Source organism: Papilio xuthus, unplaced genomic scaffold (genome assembly GCF_000836235.2).
Source record: "Papilio xuthus unplaced genomic scaffold, Pxut_1.1 DF825946.1, whole genome shotgun sequence".
NCBI lineage: Eukaryota > Metazoa > Arthropoda > Insecta > Lepidoptera > Papilionidae > Papilio > Papilio xuthus.
Window position 1 is genome coordinate 14,010,944 of NW_013532703.1, and position 19,820 is coordinate 14,030,763.

General features: G+C 34.5%; 2 protein-coding genes across 9 annotated transcripts; one reads left to right on the forward strand and one right to left on the reverse strand.

Moving 5' to 3' along the window:
* The first annotated feature begins 3,576 nt into the window (after nucleotides 1–3,576).
* Nucleotides 3,577–5,326, forward strand: mRF1 (mitochondrial translation release factor 1). The gene is made up of 2 exons (XM_013320424.1): nucleotides 3,577–4,687; nucleotides 4,997–5,326. The coding sequence occupies exons 1-2, from the start codon at nucleotides 3,725–3,727 to the stop codon at nucleotides 5,219–5,221; spliced, it is 1,188 nt and encodes a 395-aa protein (XP_013175878.1). The 5' UTR covers nucleotides 3,577–3,724; the 3' UTR covers nucleotides 5,222–5,326.
* Nucleotides 5,327–6,018: 692 nt separating this feature from the next.
* stj (voltage-dependent calcium channel subunit straightjacket) lies at nucleotides 6,019–19,730 on the reverse strand. 8 transcript variants are annotated; one of them, XM_013321513.1, is made up of 28 exons: nucleotides 19,388–19,730; nucleotides 18,987–19,068; nucleotides 18,277–18,655; nucleotides 18,040–18,171; nucleotides 17,705–17,964; nucleotides 17,485–17,631; nucleotides 17,273–17,386; nucleotides 16,085–16,267; nucleotides 15,783–15,917; nucleotides 15,593–15,685; nucleotides 15,136–15,192; nucleotides 14,376–14,402; nucleotides 13,386–13,466; nucleotides 13,149–13,223; nucleotides 12,903–13,007; nucleotides 12,745–12,816; nucleotides 12,396–12,601; nucleotides 12,005–12,162; nucleotides 11,756–11,818; nucleotides 11,496–11,589; nucleotides 10,336–10,440; nucleotides 9,824–10,091; nucleotides 9,629–9,751; nucleotides 9,319–9,444; nucleotides 8,971–9,082; nucleotides 7,988–8,005; nucleotides 6,662–7,065; nucleotides 6,019–6,183 (listed from the first exon to the last, which is right to left on the reverse strand). In XM_013321513.1, exons 1-28 carry the CDS (start codon nucleotides 19,498–19,500, stop codon nucleotides 6,085–6,087), a joined length of 3,831 nt encoding a protein of 1,276 aa, XP_013176967.1. In that variant the 5' UTR covers nucleotides 19,501–19,730; the 3' UTR covers nucleotides 6,019–6,084. The 8 variants fall into 8 exon arrangements, with proteins under 8 accessions (XP_013176967.1, XP_013176966.1, XP_013176973.1 ...); XM_013321512.1 differs by having other exon boundaries at nucleotides 17,267–17,386; XM_013321519.1 differs by lacking the exon at nucleotides 14,376–14,402.
* Nucleotides 19,731–19,820: the final 90 nt, after the last annotated feature.

Consider the following 19,820-nt stretch of genomic DNA (forward strand, 5'->3'; position numbering starts at 1 on the left):
TGCTATTTATTCTATCACTAAGAGATTTATTTAAAGAAAAATGTACATGTAAATTCAGACTAATCAACAACAGAATCCAATTAAGAAGCTACAAATAAAAAACAAATATTCTATAGTTACTTGCACTTAAACACACTTTACTTTTATGCGATACTTCGCACTCGGAGTGCTGGTACGGCGCCGCTAAGTACATACAATAAATTTCTTGGATTTATACGAGACGAGCGCCATAAATATCCCTCGAGCGAGGCTAAAGTGTGAAGTGTTGTTGGTGGTAATATCGCGGATACGTGCGGTATTTATTTAAGGGCCACTAAGTGAGTACTGGCGCAAAGCTCTGCGCGGAAATGACCCAAAACTAATGCCAAGTACTGGCAATCTAACATCCTTGCACAGTGCTGCCATCTACTTTATGTTAAAATGATTGTAACTAAGTTTAGCTTAGTTAGCATTTCCTCAATGTCTCAATGAATATCTTCAGGGCAATGGCTATATAAAAACTGGTGCAACCTTTTTACAGGAGAAAACAGATAAATATTATTAATGAATATATTGTAACTACTTCGAGGAGAAAGCTGAAGTGGAGTAAGTTTGTTTTGTTTTTTATTATATCACACGCACACACGCACACACACACACACACGCACACGCTCACACACACACACACACACACACTTACACACATTCACAATAATTAAACGGTCTAAAAAAATAATAATTATTATTTAATGCCGTGTGGTCGTAACACTATTGAAACGATATATCAAGTTAATGTAAAGCTAAGGAAAGCAATAGAGCTAATATTTGCGGGCTGTAGAGTGGTCCTAGCAAGCCGGACAAATGTAGCGGAACCCGCGCTCGGAAATAAAGTAGAACATTTTATTTTACCAAGAGTGCTTCCAATGAAGTTTTTTCTGAACAGGATTACAATAAATTTACAGAATGAACCTGGAAATAAATTTGTAAATATCTTGTCTGTAGTTTAATAAATAATATAACATTTTTTATAAACAAAAATAGCCAAATATGTTAATAAATAGGTAATTCATAAATATAATATAAGTCAATTCATAAATATCGTGCATTGCGTTTCCAGTACCTACGTTTACATTCGTGAAACAAACCCATAGACAATGATTTTGTTTTGTATGCTCTTTACGTTCAACTGACAGGACAAATTTATTCATTAAATTAATGAGTGACGGTTACGTGCTAGCTGGACTCGCTCGCTTGTCTGTAATTATGTTGCATTAGCTTCCATTATCGCGTACGGCGCTATCAATTTAATTCAATGCCGTTTGAACAAACGACCACAGACATCGTAACGCTACTGTGTCGTTTGTTTCCACTTTTGACACCATAACCAATATAATCTTGTTATCTCTCTCATACTCATGAAGAAATGTAGAGGTACCAATATGTTTTACCATGTATCCCAGTAGAAACTCAGGGTTGTGTACTACGTTGTGTCGTATCGATTGTCTGTCAAAATGCCCGCGAGCGTTTTACCGGGAAACTATTCCCGCCAATCCGCCATATTTTCTCCTGTCAAATGAAATGCCATCTATGAATATTGAATGTGGAACATAATTTTAAATGCTGTAAGTAATATGATGGTAAAAGGTCAATTTAGATTGATGCCACCCTTATATTTAGACGCGACTTGTCATAATTTGTTAATAACTTAATTTTGTACAAATAATTCTATTCCTTTTGTCTACTTAATTATGAGTTAGTGCTTTTCAATTTCGATTTACTGATCCACATTTAGGTAGGAATTACGTGTGGGAGTGTACATTGGTTAGAGAATATGACTACTTTTTATAAAATATTCACTACATTAAACAATTTCAAAATAACTGACGCTTATCAAAAGAAATTACAGCTAAAGTGCGCTACAAGGTTACTGAAAGGCTCACCTTTTATAGTCGCTAAAGCCTCCGCGGAGAAAGGAAGTGGTCGTAATAACACAATAGCCTGTCCGTCTGTCCGTTGGTCATTAGCACTAATAACTCCATACTTGCCCTACAAGAATGTGAAACAACATAAAAACGTTGCGGTTTGCAACGGGCTCTCTTTGTGCCGCCCTAATAATTCTATCAATAGGCGAATCGTTGTGGTCAATGTGGTAATCGCACGTCAGAACAAAATGTTTAACTTCGTCTTGCACTTGCTGCAACAATTGGCACAGGAAGTACTGATAATTATAAACACTTAGAGGTAAACAACTTGTAAAATTGTTCGAATTTCTGACTTCTGACCTATCATTACTTTTATTATAATATAAAAATATTGTATTTGTAACCTATTTATTCGTGTTTAAATTAAAACAGTGGTAGAGCCCGCTTTAACATCTTCGCACGAATTGGCCCGGCTCGCCCGGTGAAATACCACGACCACACAGCAGCCAGGCGTGAAGCGGAAGCAATTCCGCCTTTCGTGTGATGAGTGTGCGTTCCGGAGGCCTAATTTAGTCATCTTTCCCTTCCTACCCTTTTTCTTATAAGGTAAGGATGGGAAGTGGAAGTGGACCTTCCGGATGACAGGATGCATGGAAATGTTTTCTTTCTGTGCATCCTCTCCTCTATCGATTAAAGGTAGGCAACGCATATACAATTGCGTATGTCTATGGGCAACTTCGCTATTTCAGCGATTTCAGGTGGCCACCTGCTCGCTCGTTTGCCACCTTATGATATAAAAAAAAAATATCAAGCGCATGATTTAAGCATAATAATCAGTACTATATTGTACAGGTTGAACCCAGTCCAAAAGTCTCATCATAAAATAGATTCATTTGGCATGAACTTTATGAATATGCCTAAGGTCGATTCGTATTATAGTAATATAAATGCTAAAAATTTGAATGTCTCGATGGATGTGTGTTAGAAGGTATCAGTTCAACGGATTTCGATTAAATTTAGCACAGATGTAGAACATAATCTGAACGAAAACATAGGCCACTATTAAGTTTATTTTTAAAACCGCGCGGACAGAGACACGGGCGACAGCTAGTGACGACGACCTTTGGATTTTAAATACATCCTATCAATGACTAAATTCAATTTATAATTATAAGATATAGCAATGAGCAAAATAATAAGTATTTTATTTTTTACAAATCAATCGTCACAACTGGTTTTATGTATTATGTCTACTCAGCAACAGATGGCTCTACTCAACGTTTATTTAAAAGTCGCTTTCCACTTTGGACTATTAAATAATTGAAATAGTGTTAATTGATTATGGCTTTATTATAAATAACGCCATAATCAATTAACACTATTTCAATCACATCATCGTCTACCTAGCCTTATCCAACTCACGTGGGGTCCGCGCATACTTGATAAACCTTAATGTTTTGCTTTAATTTTGTAGGGCTGAGGGCCTGGCAGTCGTCAACCCTACTTGGGAGTAATAAATTAGAACTATTTTTTTTAACAAGCTAAACTAATTTTTATTTGCGATTGTGATTTTATTTCTTTTTCATAGATTTTGTTTTAATTTGTTCAGATTTTTTTTGTAAAACTGCCAGCAGCCGTCAGTGTCATTGTCAGGTGTCATGTAATGAATGTCAAACAATGTCAAAAATTGAATTCCAGGTTATTCAATGTTTATGTTTTATTATATTTAAGTTTTAAATATATTCGCATATATAGCCTCAGTTTATAAACCAGAAATTTTGTGCTGTTAACGTTACATTTTGAACACAGAATAGTTTGAAATAATGTTATCACGATTTTCTTCTTTACGATCAATATTTAAAGTCGAAAATGTCTTATTATATCGAAAATACAGTTCTCAAAACACTATTAATTTGTCGGACCCAGCAGTTCAGACATTTCTTAAAAGTTTAATGGTTGAACATGACAATTTACATACAAAATCTCGACGAACGATGGAAGAGGCAAGACGACTTCATGAAATAAAACCAATAGTGAGTGTACTTGATCAAAGGATTGCGTTATTCGACAGTATCGAATCGCTAAAGGAACTAAATAAACGGGATGCTCAAGATGACGAAATGAAAAAATTAATTAAAGAAGAGGCTCAATTGTATTTGAAGCGTATCAAAGAAATAGACAATGAGCTGCAATCTATACTATTAGAACCTTATTTGACAGAAGGAGGTGTGATGGTGGAAGTTGTAGCCGGTGCAGGTGGACAAGAAGCTATGTTATTTGCAAGAGAACTGTTCTTTTTATATGAATCTTATGCTAATTACAAGGATTGGGAAGTTGATATAGCATCTTTGGAACCATCTGACATTGGTGGTATACGAAAAGGGTCAATGCTTATCAATGGTTTTGGTGTCCCCGAATTAATGAGGATGGAAGCAGGAGTTCATCGTGTCCAAAGGATTCCGGTAACCGAAAAAGCGGGTCGCATACATACCAGTACTGTGTCAGTTGCGGTCCTTCCACAGCCTAATGAGGTTGAACTGGATATTCCTGATCGTGATTTAACAATAGAAACGAAGAGAGCAAGTGGTGCAGGCGGCCAGCATGTTAACACAACTGACAGTGCTGTTAGAATCCTTCACATACCTACTGGAACAGTTGTTGAATGCCAAGAGGGCAGATCGCAAATTAAAAACAAACAGATCGCTATGCAAAAATTAAGGACATTGTTACTACAAAAGCAATTAGAAGAGCAGTCCAGTAAAATTAATTCTGAACGGAAATCACAGGTTATTATTTCAGAGTAGAATTTAAACCAAATAAAGCTGTCATCATATAGCATGTGTCCTTTTTGTGACTTTTACAAAAACTGGCCAAGAAAGAATTCAACATGTTAAAGCTGAAACTAAAATTATTATAGTCTATATTTTGATTTTATTTCCAAATACTGCAAACTTGCTTTTTCTAGCCCGTCTATTTGCTTATTTTCTACCACATATACCCATGAAAATACTATCCTTTTATCATTTGTAAAATTTGTATATTACTTAATTCTAGTTAGACTATTAAGTAACTTATGTTTTCTTTACAACTTCCAGGTCGGTTCAATGAATAGAAATGAGAAAATAAGGACATATAACTACCCACAAGATCGTGTTACGGAGCACAGAGATGGTGGTGGAAGTCTACACAATCTGAAGGGTTTTATGGAAGGTGGAGAACCATTGGAGCAATTGCAAACATCGCTGCTCCGGCACCAAAGGTACCAAATAATAATGGCTGAAATTAATGATTTTATAAATCAACAAAAACAAAAGTCTTAAGATAAAAATTTAAAAAAATATTTATGTAGTATTACAAATAAAATGATTTTAGAATTAAATTGATGCTATTTGTTTGAGTCTTTCCAATATAGAATTTAGTGTATTGAATAAAAGATTTAAATATGACAACAAATATTTATTTTGTACCAAATGAACAATTACAATAATCAAATACAAAGGAAATATGTAAAATTGGGTTTATAGATAAAAGGCAAAGATTAAAAAGACATTAAATCTAACTTTAGAATACATAAAACAATAATTTTGAATATTAACAATGCATAAAAGGTATATAAATAAGAATAAATTCAAAGAATATTCCATCCCAGTAAAAAGAAATAAAATCGTGCCAGGACGGAAACAAAGATTAACCTTATATTAGTTAATCAAAGATGTAAAATATTTTGACTAAAAATCAGAATTTTAATGACTAAAAGTGAGAAGCTGATTTGTTACAAAAGCTAATTACAATTAATTATTGTACCAACCAACTTATTTATACGATTTTTTTTAACATTATCATAGAATTAATAATATCGATTAATTATTGATATGGTAGATGGTACACGAGATTAATCTGGCACCTTTGGAGCTTTTATTGAAAGTGGGAATTAAATCTATCTACTCTTAATGATATGTGATGTCGACATGTTTAATTATTGATATACTAAGTAAACAGAAGAATATCCTATTATTTATCAACTTTTTAAAAATGTATTTGGAGTTTTCTAAATAGACTATTTTAATTATTAACAAACTTTAGCGAATCTACTTTGATTTAATAACATATCCATAATTTGCTAATACATTTGTAAATATCGATTTTTTTCTATTTTGTATCAGTTTTTGTTTTAAATCTGCATTTACGTTAAATAACTATACAACATTAAAGCAACTAATGGTAACCAGAATAAGTTCTTCTGAGGCAGACTGCCGCGACCGCACATATCTATGTTGCTTTCCTGGAAATACAGACAGACAGAATACATACTTTGATTATTTACGTTTAGACATATTTAAGGACTGGTTCTAGTCAACAGCAACAAGAGTGTTGTATAATGTTTTATAATCACGAAATCTATAGTTTAACCATCTTTTGTTTATCAATTTGTTCTTTGATTCTTTGTGACTCTTAATAACAACTGCGATTCTCGGTCTTCTGTTACGTCGTCTATATGGCTATTGTGCTCCTTGAAAATGTAAGAATAACTAATTATATTTAGAAACTAGCGGACCCGACAGACGTTGTCCTGTCTACAAGTCTTTAATTTGAATAAATTAATATGAAGTTAATATTTGATGAAAATTGTGAATCTAAACCATTCCCAGATCCCCTTGAACACACACAAAAAATTTCATCAAAATCGCTCCAGTCGTTTGAGAGAAGTTCAGTGACATACACACTCACAGAAGAATTATATATATAAAGATATAACTCACTTCAGTATGATTTCTTATACACGATGTCGGTTGTCGTCTGTAAAGCGGATGCTTATGTTTCAAACACGGCAGAGATTCATTGTATTGCACTTCGGAGGGCTCTATCGATAAAATGGACGCCTCAACTTTAGGGCACATCGCATCAACGACTATCAACAACATATTTGTATAATTCACCAGCTGAGCGTAGAATGGTCTCTCACAATCTTTGACAGGTCTATTTAATTTCTCGTCTATATTTTTGTATTCCAATTGGTAGAGGAACATTTCTCGATCGCAAGGCGTTGGTCTTGTCCGGTTTATAAGGACCAACTTTTCGAAATCTCTTTCCATGATTCTAGAAGGTTGCCGCGACATGTACGGGTCGTCAGTATCCTCATCGTTCTCGTAATTCTGGTACGCGACTGTAATAAATTTAATGTTAGACAAAAACGATAGTAACTTTTCGGTCATGCAGTTTGATGATCGCTGAAAATAAATTTAATTGACCATTGATTAATTATATTGGAAACATAGAAGCATTTTCTATGCAGAAATTCCTTATACAGCTGTAAAATGTTCATCTTCCCCCCATATAATTAATCTATAGTATATGTAATCAAAGAGTCACGTAACTTATTTAGCTATACTGACAATCATTTCTATTTACTTATGTACCTTCAAAATAAATTCCATGTATTAATACATAGAAACGTAAGACTGGCATTTAGCAAAATAAGTTACAGTATTTAAGACGAACTTCGTTGAATATAGTCATGCTGAAAATACGACATGAGTCGACGATAAACGGTCCTTAAGTTGGAAAAATACGAGCAATTTATTATATGTACCCAAGATAAAGCTGCCCTCAAATACTCACCATTTATATATGTAATTGTATATATGTATATAACAGAAGCGACATTGAAATACATAAATAACATGCATCGAGTAACGTAACTACAATGTTACAATTAGTATAGCGCAAATAACTTTTACATTTATCTTATGAATGACACAACGATTATGATAATAATACATTTGAATGTAGTTTTAAATCATTTGGCTCCTGAACCACAGAGCAACATAGTTCAGGAGCCAAGGCTCACAAAATGTATGTAAATGAGTGTCACAATAAAGCATTATATTTTATTAATTCTTATTATACAATGTATGGCCGAACTTGATAATGATTTTAGATGTTTGAGGGTATTTAAAAATATAGAAATATCCATGCGCATTCAGGAACCATATTATATCTACGAGGCGAATATTGAAATCCAAATACTGGATTAGTTCAATAAAGTGCCGTTTGGCGACGCTACTGTGCTCAGTCTATGAACTCACCGGTGGGTGTTACATACTCTGAAAACAAGATGGAGCCATTACTACTTTATAAAACACATACTACGTCCAATATGACTCCATTAACTTAATTTTGATTTCAGCTAATTTTTTCAAATTTCTTCCAGTGTGCACTCACATGTAGCCATTGTGAATTTGTTAAGGAATATTAGATAAAATATAGTGCCAAATAATTCGTCATCAGCTCACTATACGTCCCCACTGAGGGGCTCGGAACCTACCCTAAGTCAAGGGTGACTGACGCCAATTAATTTTCCTAATTATTTGTCATTTTAATTTTTAACCTTTTTTATTCTATAATTAATTTAAAAGAATCGTTTCAACGCAGTACCTACTTTATTACAGCTAATTCCAGATATTTCTTTTAATTCATAATTAACATAGTTTGATAGTAGCGGGTAAAGACGCAGGATATAATTATATGTATAAAATTAAGCTAATATTTGACTATATTGTATCAGCATAGTGCCCCCGCCCTGGCATGCAAATTGCACAGAACATGCTGACAATGCCCAAGAGCAACATCAATCGCGAATCTTCTAGAAGGAATTAATCGGAACACATATAGAATTTTAACTTTAAATTCAATTTTTACAAAGCAAATTCACATATTTCAAACTCAGATTAAAACTTTTACAATTTTAATCTTTACAGAATTAAATTCGGACTTTAAAACAACAACATAACTCAGACCCGTAACCCAGAGGGGTAGGCAGAGAACGCGGTCCCCCAGCTGGCGTAGTTCTGACATTCTCTTGTTTCTAATTTCAAAACTAGAAATCGCCTACACTCGAAACCCACATCAAATTGACATCGTAAAGTTTGAATTTTAGTTTAAAAGTCATGAATGTTAAAAAGTATCCGAACATTATTTTTAAAATGTTGAATTTGATTTGTAAAAATTGAAATTGAAGTTAAAAACCTTTGTATAGTCATTGTGAATAGGGGTAGCTTCAGAGTCTTACCGTCATCAAATGAGTAACTCGATGCCTGCGCTAAAGTTGAACTAATAGAGTTGTATGTCCAGATTGTGGTTGTTATAAACCATGCTAAAATCAATCGCAGGTTTTCTAAAGGCTGAAAACATTTAAATGCCGATTATATTTAAGTTTGAAGAGCTATAAAAACTTCAATTGTTTTTGTTGGGGTTGCATTTACATCTACAATAAATCAAGCAGTGGTCCAAATAAATACAGATATTTACTTGCTGTAAATTATACTAAGGTCTCTCAATTGGATTTTTTGATACGAAGCCTGGTTGTACTGAGATAAGATAATAGACCAAATTACCTTGACAATATCACATGTCTTACCGTTATTAAAATCGATGCTGGATTAGTGGTGTTCTTCTCGCGGAAGCAAACCGCCTGGTAGTCGACGATGTGCACCGTGCGGTACACCTCGTCCTCCACCAGACGCAGCATTATGTCTGGCCTGAACTGTAAAATTAATATCCTTACATGTGTTCCCACTAGAAGCAGCACATAGTTATAATACAATACATTTGCATGTTCTTTCGAAAAAAAATTAGACGATTCTTGAATCCTCACGTAGGACATTATGAATATAATTGATGAATGTAATATTTATACATTTATATTATAATGAATAAAGTAGTCGTACTTTGCCAAAGAACTGTCCGGTCTGCGAGGGGTCCTCGCTGACAATGATCCAGCCATTACTGTCCACCAGGTAGCAGTCCCAGTTGTCGGACAGGCACGTCACGCACTCCTTGTTGTGTTCACACTGCAATAATAATATGCATATAAAATTAATATTATGTTGATAAAGTACTTAGTAGTAAGGAAGTGCACGTACCGATGAGGTGATGTTCTCGAACCACTCGCTGAGTCGTTCGTGTTTGAACTGGAAGCCTACGACGGCGGCGGGAGCTTTGCGGTGTCCTTCACCATGCAGCACGGCGTGAGCGGCCGTCACTAGTGCCGCGCTCACATTAAGCGGCGCGCGCGGCGTGCTCAACGGTACACTGTATACGTAGCTCAACGGCTCAGCATAATGCTGCTCAACCGCACGACGGTACCACACCTCGTCTATCGCACGAGGGAACTGCTTGCCGAACTCTGGTCTTTAATGTTAAAGAAATAGAAAGCTTTAGATCTGTAGATTTACCAATTGTGTCTCCTGTATAATCTATGTCCCTTTTCTATAATATTCATATACTATGACAATATCTATAATCCATAGATTATTCTCCATTTCATTCCATCAAAATATTTCTATTCCAGTGGGCTACTGGACTCTTGGGTAGCTACCTTGGACTATCAGAGAGTTAAGGAGAACATTCTTGATTTCGTTTGTACATGACTTACTTGTCGGGTTCGTGTTCCCTGGGCGGGTGTGTCTGCCAGCGCGTGAGGCCACTATGAGTCGCGAGGAACGCCACTATGTACCCGAAACGTTGGATGAATTCCGCTCTACGGACAAAAATATATAGTTAATATCCGAGCGAAATTGTTTTTAATTAAATGCAGTAATGTAATTATTGATTAATTTATTAACGTCAAAACAATCAATCAAATGGTTATTGTAACATCGAGTTGAAAATCGATCAAATAAAATATTTATACCGTCTCAATTTTGTCGCTGAATATTCTAGTCGATACATGTGTAACCCTGTTAGCATACATATATTTTTATACTTACTCTTATACTTACAAAATATTCCTGAAGCTGCTTTATTAGCTACATAATTGGAAAATATTTGTATTACTTACTTCCAGGGATGCGTAGAGAAATATCACAATGAAACATATTAAACCTATTTAGTTAATTATGTAGGCTATAAAAATTGTCAAAGATTTTATAAGTTTTAAGTATTTTATAAGGGTAGTTTAAATTATACACATTACAACAAACATTTTGCAATTTTTGGTGTTAGTAAATATATTTCATGGAGAATTTAATAAATTATATCTAAAGTAGGCCAAATGATATGACATTTATAAAAAAAATTCTCCATTATTAAAATGATCACCATTTTAATTTTTTATTTTCTATAATTTTGATATCGGATCGACATATCTTACATATCTTACACATATAAAATAAACATACCAATATATATTATAATTAAACACATAGTAAATATTTATATCACAGGCATGCAGTATATTTGTTTTTGTTCAATAATACTTTACCTCGGCAGTAATCCGATCACTTTTGTCAATGGGCTATCCAGGCAAGTTAACATAAAATGTTGGTGCAAAGTGAGTAATGTGTGTCGAAAACAAAACGTGCAGTGATAAATATACAAATATCATTACAAATAACTTAAATAATTTCTTAATTTCATTTATTTATTCTCTAGCCACAAGGTGTTATTATAATTCATTCAATGCTTTGTCTATGCTTTTCAGTATTTTTTTAAGATCATTGAGGCAACACTAAAAAGTGTTTTAACCGGAGACAATATGGTATGTCTCTTTTGGCCAGTATTTTTTCTAAATGATTTAAAAAAAATTACACTTACGCTTTCTCATCTGACGCCGAATCAGAAATGCTCTTATTGAACCAGGCGGTGTTTCTTGCGTCGTATACCAAAGCCTGCATTAGTCCGTGATCACCTAGAATTTATTTATAATTAATAATAAAAATAATAGAATAACTATCGAACCCAATAATTGAACCTTAATCACGATTCGAAGGTTTTAATTATTTATGCCAGGGTTTAGAGAAATTGAATTTTATAAGATTTTAATAAAAAAAAACATATTTAAAAATGTAACTTACAATAATATTCCACTCGTGGCGTCGTATTCGATGCTTTGTTCCTCTCCTTGGCGTCTGGAGTCCCTGTTAAATTAACCTGATTTACTAAAAGCAACGAAGTATGATAATATGATACATTTTAATGAAAATTAACGGCAGTGCAATTGCAATTGACTTGACCTTCCGAAGTGAACTTTACTCTCAGTCCTTATATAGAAGTAAGTTACTACGTCCATATATTAAATTATGCGAATAATCTATTCTGTTTACCGTTAGTATGCTTCTCATGGCCAGGTTTGTTCTTGTGGTGTTCAGGTGGGCGTGGCTTTGCGGGCCAGCGCCAGCCCGGCTTGGCCACTCGCTCCAAGAAATACAGCAATTCTTCTTCCGGAGTTGAGAAAGTACGTTCATAGTGTCGACAATAAAGCCTGGATAATAAGCAAGTAAAAAATAACTATTTTATTACTGAATAATCTACCGCTCGATTCAATTATACATGAAGTTAGTAATAGTAAGGTGATAAGTCTATACACATAGCGAGCTATGTTTTTAAGCAACTGCCTATTCAATCTATTCTTTAAGAAAAAGACGAATAGTTGTGAGAATATGAAAAAAGCGGTATGATTTCACTATCGATTTTTTTCAAATAACCATCACTAACCAGTCTGGGTGAACGCTCCATTTATCAGAGAGATATTGTCTGGCGGATACATTTTTAGAGGTTAGCGAGAGTCGGTGGATGTCGTCAGTGGGAGGCGGTGTAACGCGATGGCGGCCGTAACCCTCAGGGATGGTCACCACCAGTGTGAAGGGGGAGTCACTGATGCCGGTCCAATACATATGTCTTCTCGCGCGAGATACGCGTTTCTGAGGGGAAGTTGAATTGATACGTTATGAACTGTATTTGTAAGATTTTTTTCTTTTTCTCACTTAAGTAAAACTTTGTAACTTTAAGCAAAAAAATTCAATGTTTAATTTTTTAATTTTACTTAAATGTAACTAAAACTTACCATATCATCTAAATGATATTTAACGTTCATAGCTTTATTCCCCGTTTTCTGATCAATTACTTCCTTTCTCAACTGAAACAAAAATATTATACTTACTAATCAAACATTTTAATGACATTAAAAATATTTCATTAAAATAATATGTAGTTTAATCTCACCGCTGTTAATTCTCTGCTAAAGTTTCTCGGACCTCGGTCGTCGTCGAATAATTCAATTTCTAACATATCTACGCTGTTGTAACTCGGTTTTAAGATCTGCTGAAACTATACACAGAAGAAAATTTTATTACAACATTTTTTTTAATAAAATTTGGAAATCAGTCATTAAAAAAATTATAACTAATGAGTTAAAAAATCATTAAAAAATGTTTGTTCATTAAAAATTTTAAAATATGTGTTACTCACTACGGGCCTTAAATCTGGATGAATAAGAACGTAGCCGTTGTTCGTCACAATGAATGCATACCCGTTCACGCCGATCTGAAGTAAATAAAATAAAACAATCATGCCCATGACCAAAAAGGGGAGACAGAGATTGGAAATTTCTATTCAGCTCAATCCAGTGTCACAGTACTTGTATTTCTTTCCTAATACAACGGGATACTGTTTTTCAGTATATACAGTTAACAGTATCGAAATTACCTTGTATGGAGTCATCAATGCTTGTATTTCCGAAAGTGGGACATCTGTTCCCGCGACGCCTAATAGCTTCGCAATTCTCATCTGTAAGTGTTTAAATACATTGTAAAAATTGTTCAGTTACTCTCTTCAACTATTCTAAGAACTAATTAAAATGATTTATCATCTCTTTTATACATTTTCTATGTACCATTAGAAACACACAAATATATCTAATCATTAGATAATGATTATTTTTAACAATGAAACCTATTGTTTTAGCAATAACACTATCTACATGATTTCTTGATCACATAATAAATCTACTATATATAATAATTATTAAAAAAACGTTTCTTAATTAATTTCTAGCAATATTTTTATAGCATCTACGCCCCGTTAGATATCTATGGACATTACAATTATAAAACTACATATTTCCAAGGATACTAATTCGTTGTTTGTAATTATAGGATTCTAGCAAATCTACTCAATCAAAAAATTAAATATCATATTATATAATAAAATAACTACATTCGTATACCCAGAACTGAACTCACTAGTATTGTTGTTTTGTTAGGAGCTTCATTGATATATCCTCGTAAGAAAGTGTCAAAGTTATACAAATTGATTACACATATTTTATTGAAGATTTCTTTTAAAAAAGAACACGAAATGTAAATGAAAGTGCGTATAAAGTTGAAAGTCATATCAGGACTCGTTTTATGCTATTTTTATTTATGTTCAAATGTTATTTCCGTAGGATTAATAAAATAATTATAAGTTATCAATTTTATGCCCTTCCCCATTTTTTTTTAATATAAACAAAACGAAATTTAAGTCTGATGCTCCTTAACCAATTATAATTTAATAATTTTTCGAATTTAGAATGCTATTTATATTTAGAATATAAAACACCAATAATAAACATAATAAAATAAAAGTCCTGTTGTACAATCAAGTAGCACATTCATCCGTCTCCAGGCACACAAGTCTATGAGAGCTTTGGCCTACCTCTTTCTGGCCGTTCTCCTCTACGGACTGCGATTGGTTGTGGACGAACGAATGCAATAAAATATAATAACATATAGATAAATGCATTGTAACAACCTGCTCTAGAAATCAAAATGTCTCCTCCATCAGTGAGAAAACTTATATTTACACTAAATCGTCAATATATTATGAAAAGTCATATCATTGGAAAGAATGCAAAAGTCGTAATAAGTAAAACTGAACACGATACTCAAGTAAAAGCCCCATACAAGTCTTATTTCGGGCTGCACGATACTTTATTAAAAATATTTACATTTACTTCTCGTAACAAGTCAATCTTTAAAAAATGTCTCTACGAAGACATTACTAGATTCAAGCAAAATTTACTTTACTTGTTTATCAGAAAGTGTGTGTAATATAGATTATGTTTCTTGCACGGAAATAATTAACTTGATATATGATAGAAAAGTCGATCATAACACCCTAGTGGTCTACTCCTACGATCTAGTAGAAACTACAACACTACAGAAAGCCAAAGGGTGGAACAACACAGGGCCGGCCGCGGGCCGCGTGGGCACTGGGCACTGGGCGTGGGCTGTGCGGCCATGGCGGGCGGCGCGGCTCGGCCGCGGGCCAACATCTATCGAGGACAGATGCATTGCTAACGGGGCCAAATAAGACTTTACCGTTACTGAAATTCAAAAAAACTAAATCATAAAAACTTTCTCGTATCTTGCAAAAACTTTACATTAAAATCATCAAAACTGACTAAGTGTAGTACCTCTTTTGTAACTGATACCCAGTAAGCTTCATTTATCAGTACATTCTCTGTGATGTTCTGAGGGAAACCATTAAACAAAACTGATTATTATTAAAAAGGCACATTATTACACATTTATATTAAACAGACAGTCCGCAAACTATAGCGGTAACAGCGGCTTTCTCCCAATCAGTTAAAATATAAAACCAATCTGTGGCTATTTGATTCTTTCAAAAATTTAAATTAACACAATAATTTAGGCATGCACAATTAAAATTTTTGAATTTGGAAAACATTCACAATGACATTTTGCAATTGAAGAGCACATAGAACAACATCTAGAGATTAAAAGCACAATTATAGTTACACAAAATGTTCGGCCATTATGGAGATGTTGCCCTATGCCCTAATTATACATGTAAAAGAAATATTGAGACATAAAAAAAAACACTCAGTACTTTTTGTTTTTCGAACTCACCTCGTTGTGACGCAGATCGTAGACCGGCATGGAGACCGAAGTCATCAGTTGGTACTGAGAGTTACCCAGTTCGCTGTACTGACCTTGTTTCATCTGTAAAACATTTGAAGAATACGAGTTCCTCAATATTTCTAAGTGTTTGTAAATATGTTGATAAGTATTTCAAGATATACAAGTTTATTCAATATACCTGTGTTATCCGCCACCTTCGATCCTGTTCTTTCTCCGAATTAAAGAGAACTTTGTCCCTTTTCTGACTGAGGAAGCGTTCCTTTTGCTCTGCTCTCTCCCGTTGTTCCCATAAGTAATCAGCGACCTTCGGATCCTATTCAAATGAAAGTTATGTAAATTTTAGACTACGATTTTAACCCAAATGGAATTTATTGAAGTCAGTCTTAGCAAAGTATAAAATTTCCTAATGAAAGATATTGTGGTAGCAAAATGGCTAAGCAGATAATGGCGGTACCGGAAAACTTCTTCCTTTGTACTTACAGTAATGTTAGCATAAACGGGCGTCCAAACGACGGGATGTTTCTCTCTCTGCAGCACCAGCGGCCGAGCTAACACGTTGACGTGCTCCAACACACGCTCCCTCACCTCCGCTAACGTGCTTAGATGCACGTAGAAACCGCGGTTTGCGCACGCCATCCACTTCACCTCCCTCACATCTGCTACCTGAGTACACATCACTCAGAGCTCTTAACTCATTAAAATTTAAACATTTATAAAATATAACTTATAACTCATAAGAATTATAACTGAAAACTCATAAAAAATTGTAACTCAAACTTTCATAAATTATTACGTACAGGTGATAAGTTGACATTTTAATATCTATATAGTGCGTTATTTCGCAACAATGTTTATCGACTGCCTTGTGAAAAAAGAAGCCGTTTGTTAAATGAAAATTAGTAAATTAAATCGCATAGCGCATAATATCTATTTGCCTACTTATTATTATTTAACAAGAAATAGTATAATAATAATTTAAATTTAACTTACAATTTAAAAGTAATAAAAACTAAAAAAAACTATGTGTATAAAGTAACTTTAGTAAGTACTTTATAATCTAGTAGAAACCTGTAACGACCATTTTCACTAAAAAAAACATTAACAAAAATATCCAGTTAATCTAATTCATAGATTTATTTAACTTTGCAGGGCTAGTGAAAACGGACATTACAGTATGATTATATGAGGCATTTTGTAATCACTGTCAATATTAAAATGATTAAGAAAACATTATTTAAACATTTTAGATTTAATTTAAATTAACAGTAATTTTGAATAACCCATACGTAAGAACAGAAAACACATTAATCACAAACAGTAACAGGTTAATAACAAACATTCACTCAGACGTTACAAAACAGTACAAAAAATACTAACTAGAACTATAAGCGAAAGCAGTATGATGATGGATATAGGACAACATACTTAGTTATAAGCAAGTAGTTCATGCAAAGGTTAACCGTTATCCCAAGCAACTGGCGCGGCGCTCAACGCAAGCGAGCGCTGCCTAGGACAAGGTGGTTAGTAAGGAGGATAGCAAGAGATAGAGAAGAGAACAAGAAGTGAGCACCACATTCAAGGTTACTGTCGGAAGAATAAGGAAGACATTATGCAGGTCGCACAATGACTACAACACGCAGTAATACCTGGAGTGGTTACTACCTTTACCTCGCGCCCTATCAGGTACGTGAACACGCGCACGGGCGTGTTGTACTTCCAGTTGAACTCCTCGAAGATCTCCTTATAATTGTACGGTACGCCGTCAGTAACCAGCATTATTGCCTGCAATATTGCATAATATCATTCTTCTCGTATCCTATTCGTACCAAATCAGAAATGTAACATCAGAAATATATTTGTTCGAAGTAAATAGTGCATACCTGGTTACAATTCGCACCGCCGCTGTTATTCCTATACATTTCAAGAAGCGTAAAAGCTCTCGTTAACGCTGCGGAAAAATTTGCTATTTCTGTAGTTTCAAAATTATCTAACGCTAACTTTAACTCCCGTATGTTTCCTAGAGTTGCCTAAAAATAGTACGACAAACATTAACACAATGTTATCTTTAGAGCATGAAATTTTAGAAAGACCTGTACATACTTGCACTAAAGAATCTTCAAAGCATTCAACAATTTCCTCGACCGTGTCAGCAAATGTCATAACGTTAACAAAGTCATTGTTGCCCAGTGTGTCCAGAATGTTGGTGACCACATGCTTGGCGATGTCTCGCCGTTGGCCGGTCATAGATCCGCTGCGATCGACTAACACGACCACGTCTTTAGGACTGGCCGCCGCCTCCATATACCAGGCCCTCGTCCGACAATCATAAATATCAACAGGATCTGCCCTCCATTTCATTGCTACGATAAAATAATTCTTAAGTTATAACAAAACTAAATTAGAATTAAATTCAAAATCATTGAAGCAAAGATTACCAGGATAATGTCTCATGAATCCAGAAGAACTTCCAAAATATTGCCATGACAGTGTCGGGTCACTTTGATAATTGTTAATGAAATGCGTGTCCAATCCCTCCGACCAATGGATGCCTTTAATGACTTCAGGCGCTAAAATATATAATTACGTCTTAAGTACATATACAAAAGCGTACAATTGTCAAAACAATGTAGTCATATTTTGTATCTGTTAGAATTGTAATTAACATCACTTACCCCAGGCATAGACGTTGGTAGGTACATGAACACTACTAAAGTTAATGTTGACCGGTATATTGGAAAAGTGGGGATTCTGTTGCATATGAGCACTTTTACTTGGTGGACGAACTATCCAATTTTCTAGATTGAAATCGGGTTCTGGCGTTGTGGTTATCATCGTTAATTCATCGTAGGGTTCTTCCATTTCTTTGCTGTTGTAGAACTGAAAGTCTTCAGGTACTACTTCATTTTGTTTATCGAATGCCATGTTCTCAGCGGCCTCCACTATTCTCTTGACTGCGCTGATTTTTAATTCCATCATGGCGCGGATATCATCTGCCATACTCTGCACTAACTTCTCGCCATCTCTCGATTCAATTTGCGCCGACTTGAAACTCTGTGAAGGTGAATGAAACTTAAAATAAATAGTATACTACACCATGTATAAAACAATGGGTTCAAAAGAAAATGCTTATATTTTTTTGAATATGTACTAAACAGAATTTAGAAGGTTTTATGTTTCTTTATATCGACGATCGAGCACCAGCATGGTGATAACTAGAGGGGTGCAGCGATCCAAAAGCTTAAAAATTGGGCTAATACACTAAGAATCTTCACTTTCCCAGGTCCCACGCCACCTCAAACCTGTCTTGGCTTGGGTACTTGGCGCTCCAGAATATAGGGGTAAAATAATTTAAAACACACTTTAATCTTAACAAATTACTTACATCCTGAACCTCTTTCTTTCTAGTGATGAACTCGCCGAAGTGATAAAGTTCCGTGCCAAGCTTGACAGCCCAGGCTTGAACACTACAAGATATAAATAATCATAAACATGTTTTTTTTACTACTCACATCTTTTATTTAAGCTATAAATACGTAACAACACCAATTGAAACAGCGTGTTTTCAATTGAATTATGTTCTTGCCTTCGACGTAGGGAGGTAGCCGTATAAAAATAGCTATGCGGGATATTGTTTTTAATTTTTAACTCATTATTTTAAGATTAATTTGAATTAATGCATTGATGTCTTGTTTAAATAAGGAAATAACTTGTTCCCAAATGGATTGAGCCTTAAGTGCCGCTGTTAATTAACATAATTGTATTAATAAAAACAAATTAATTTACCTGTTGAGTGATATTTTGTTACCAGTATCATATTGTGCACTGGCGGAACAGTCCTTGGAGTCAAGGGAAATGAGGAGTATTAACAACACAAATCTGCCGATACGGTGGAACATCAGAAACACTATAATCTAATTTGGCCCCCTACTGCACTTGTACGTTTAATATAATTTCACGGTCATTTTATGAGACAGTCAAAGATTACCAGCACACAAATTGAGTGTTGAATTAAGATAAAACGTGGAGCTTTGGTGTACACCCAAATTGATAAGAACGTGACCGATGGACTCAAAGCGCAGTCGCGGGTGGCTACCGCACATGCGCTCTTCTCCACTCCTATACTTCAACTGACGCTATCGCTACCGCGCAATTCGGCTACCATCAATGTATTAGTGTGTGCGTGTTATCTTCGTATGTATTGTTACTTTTACTTGCG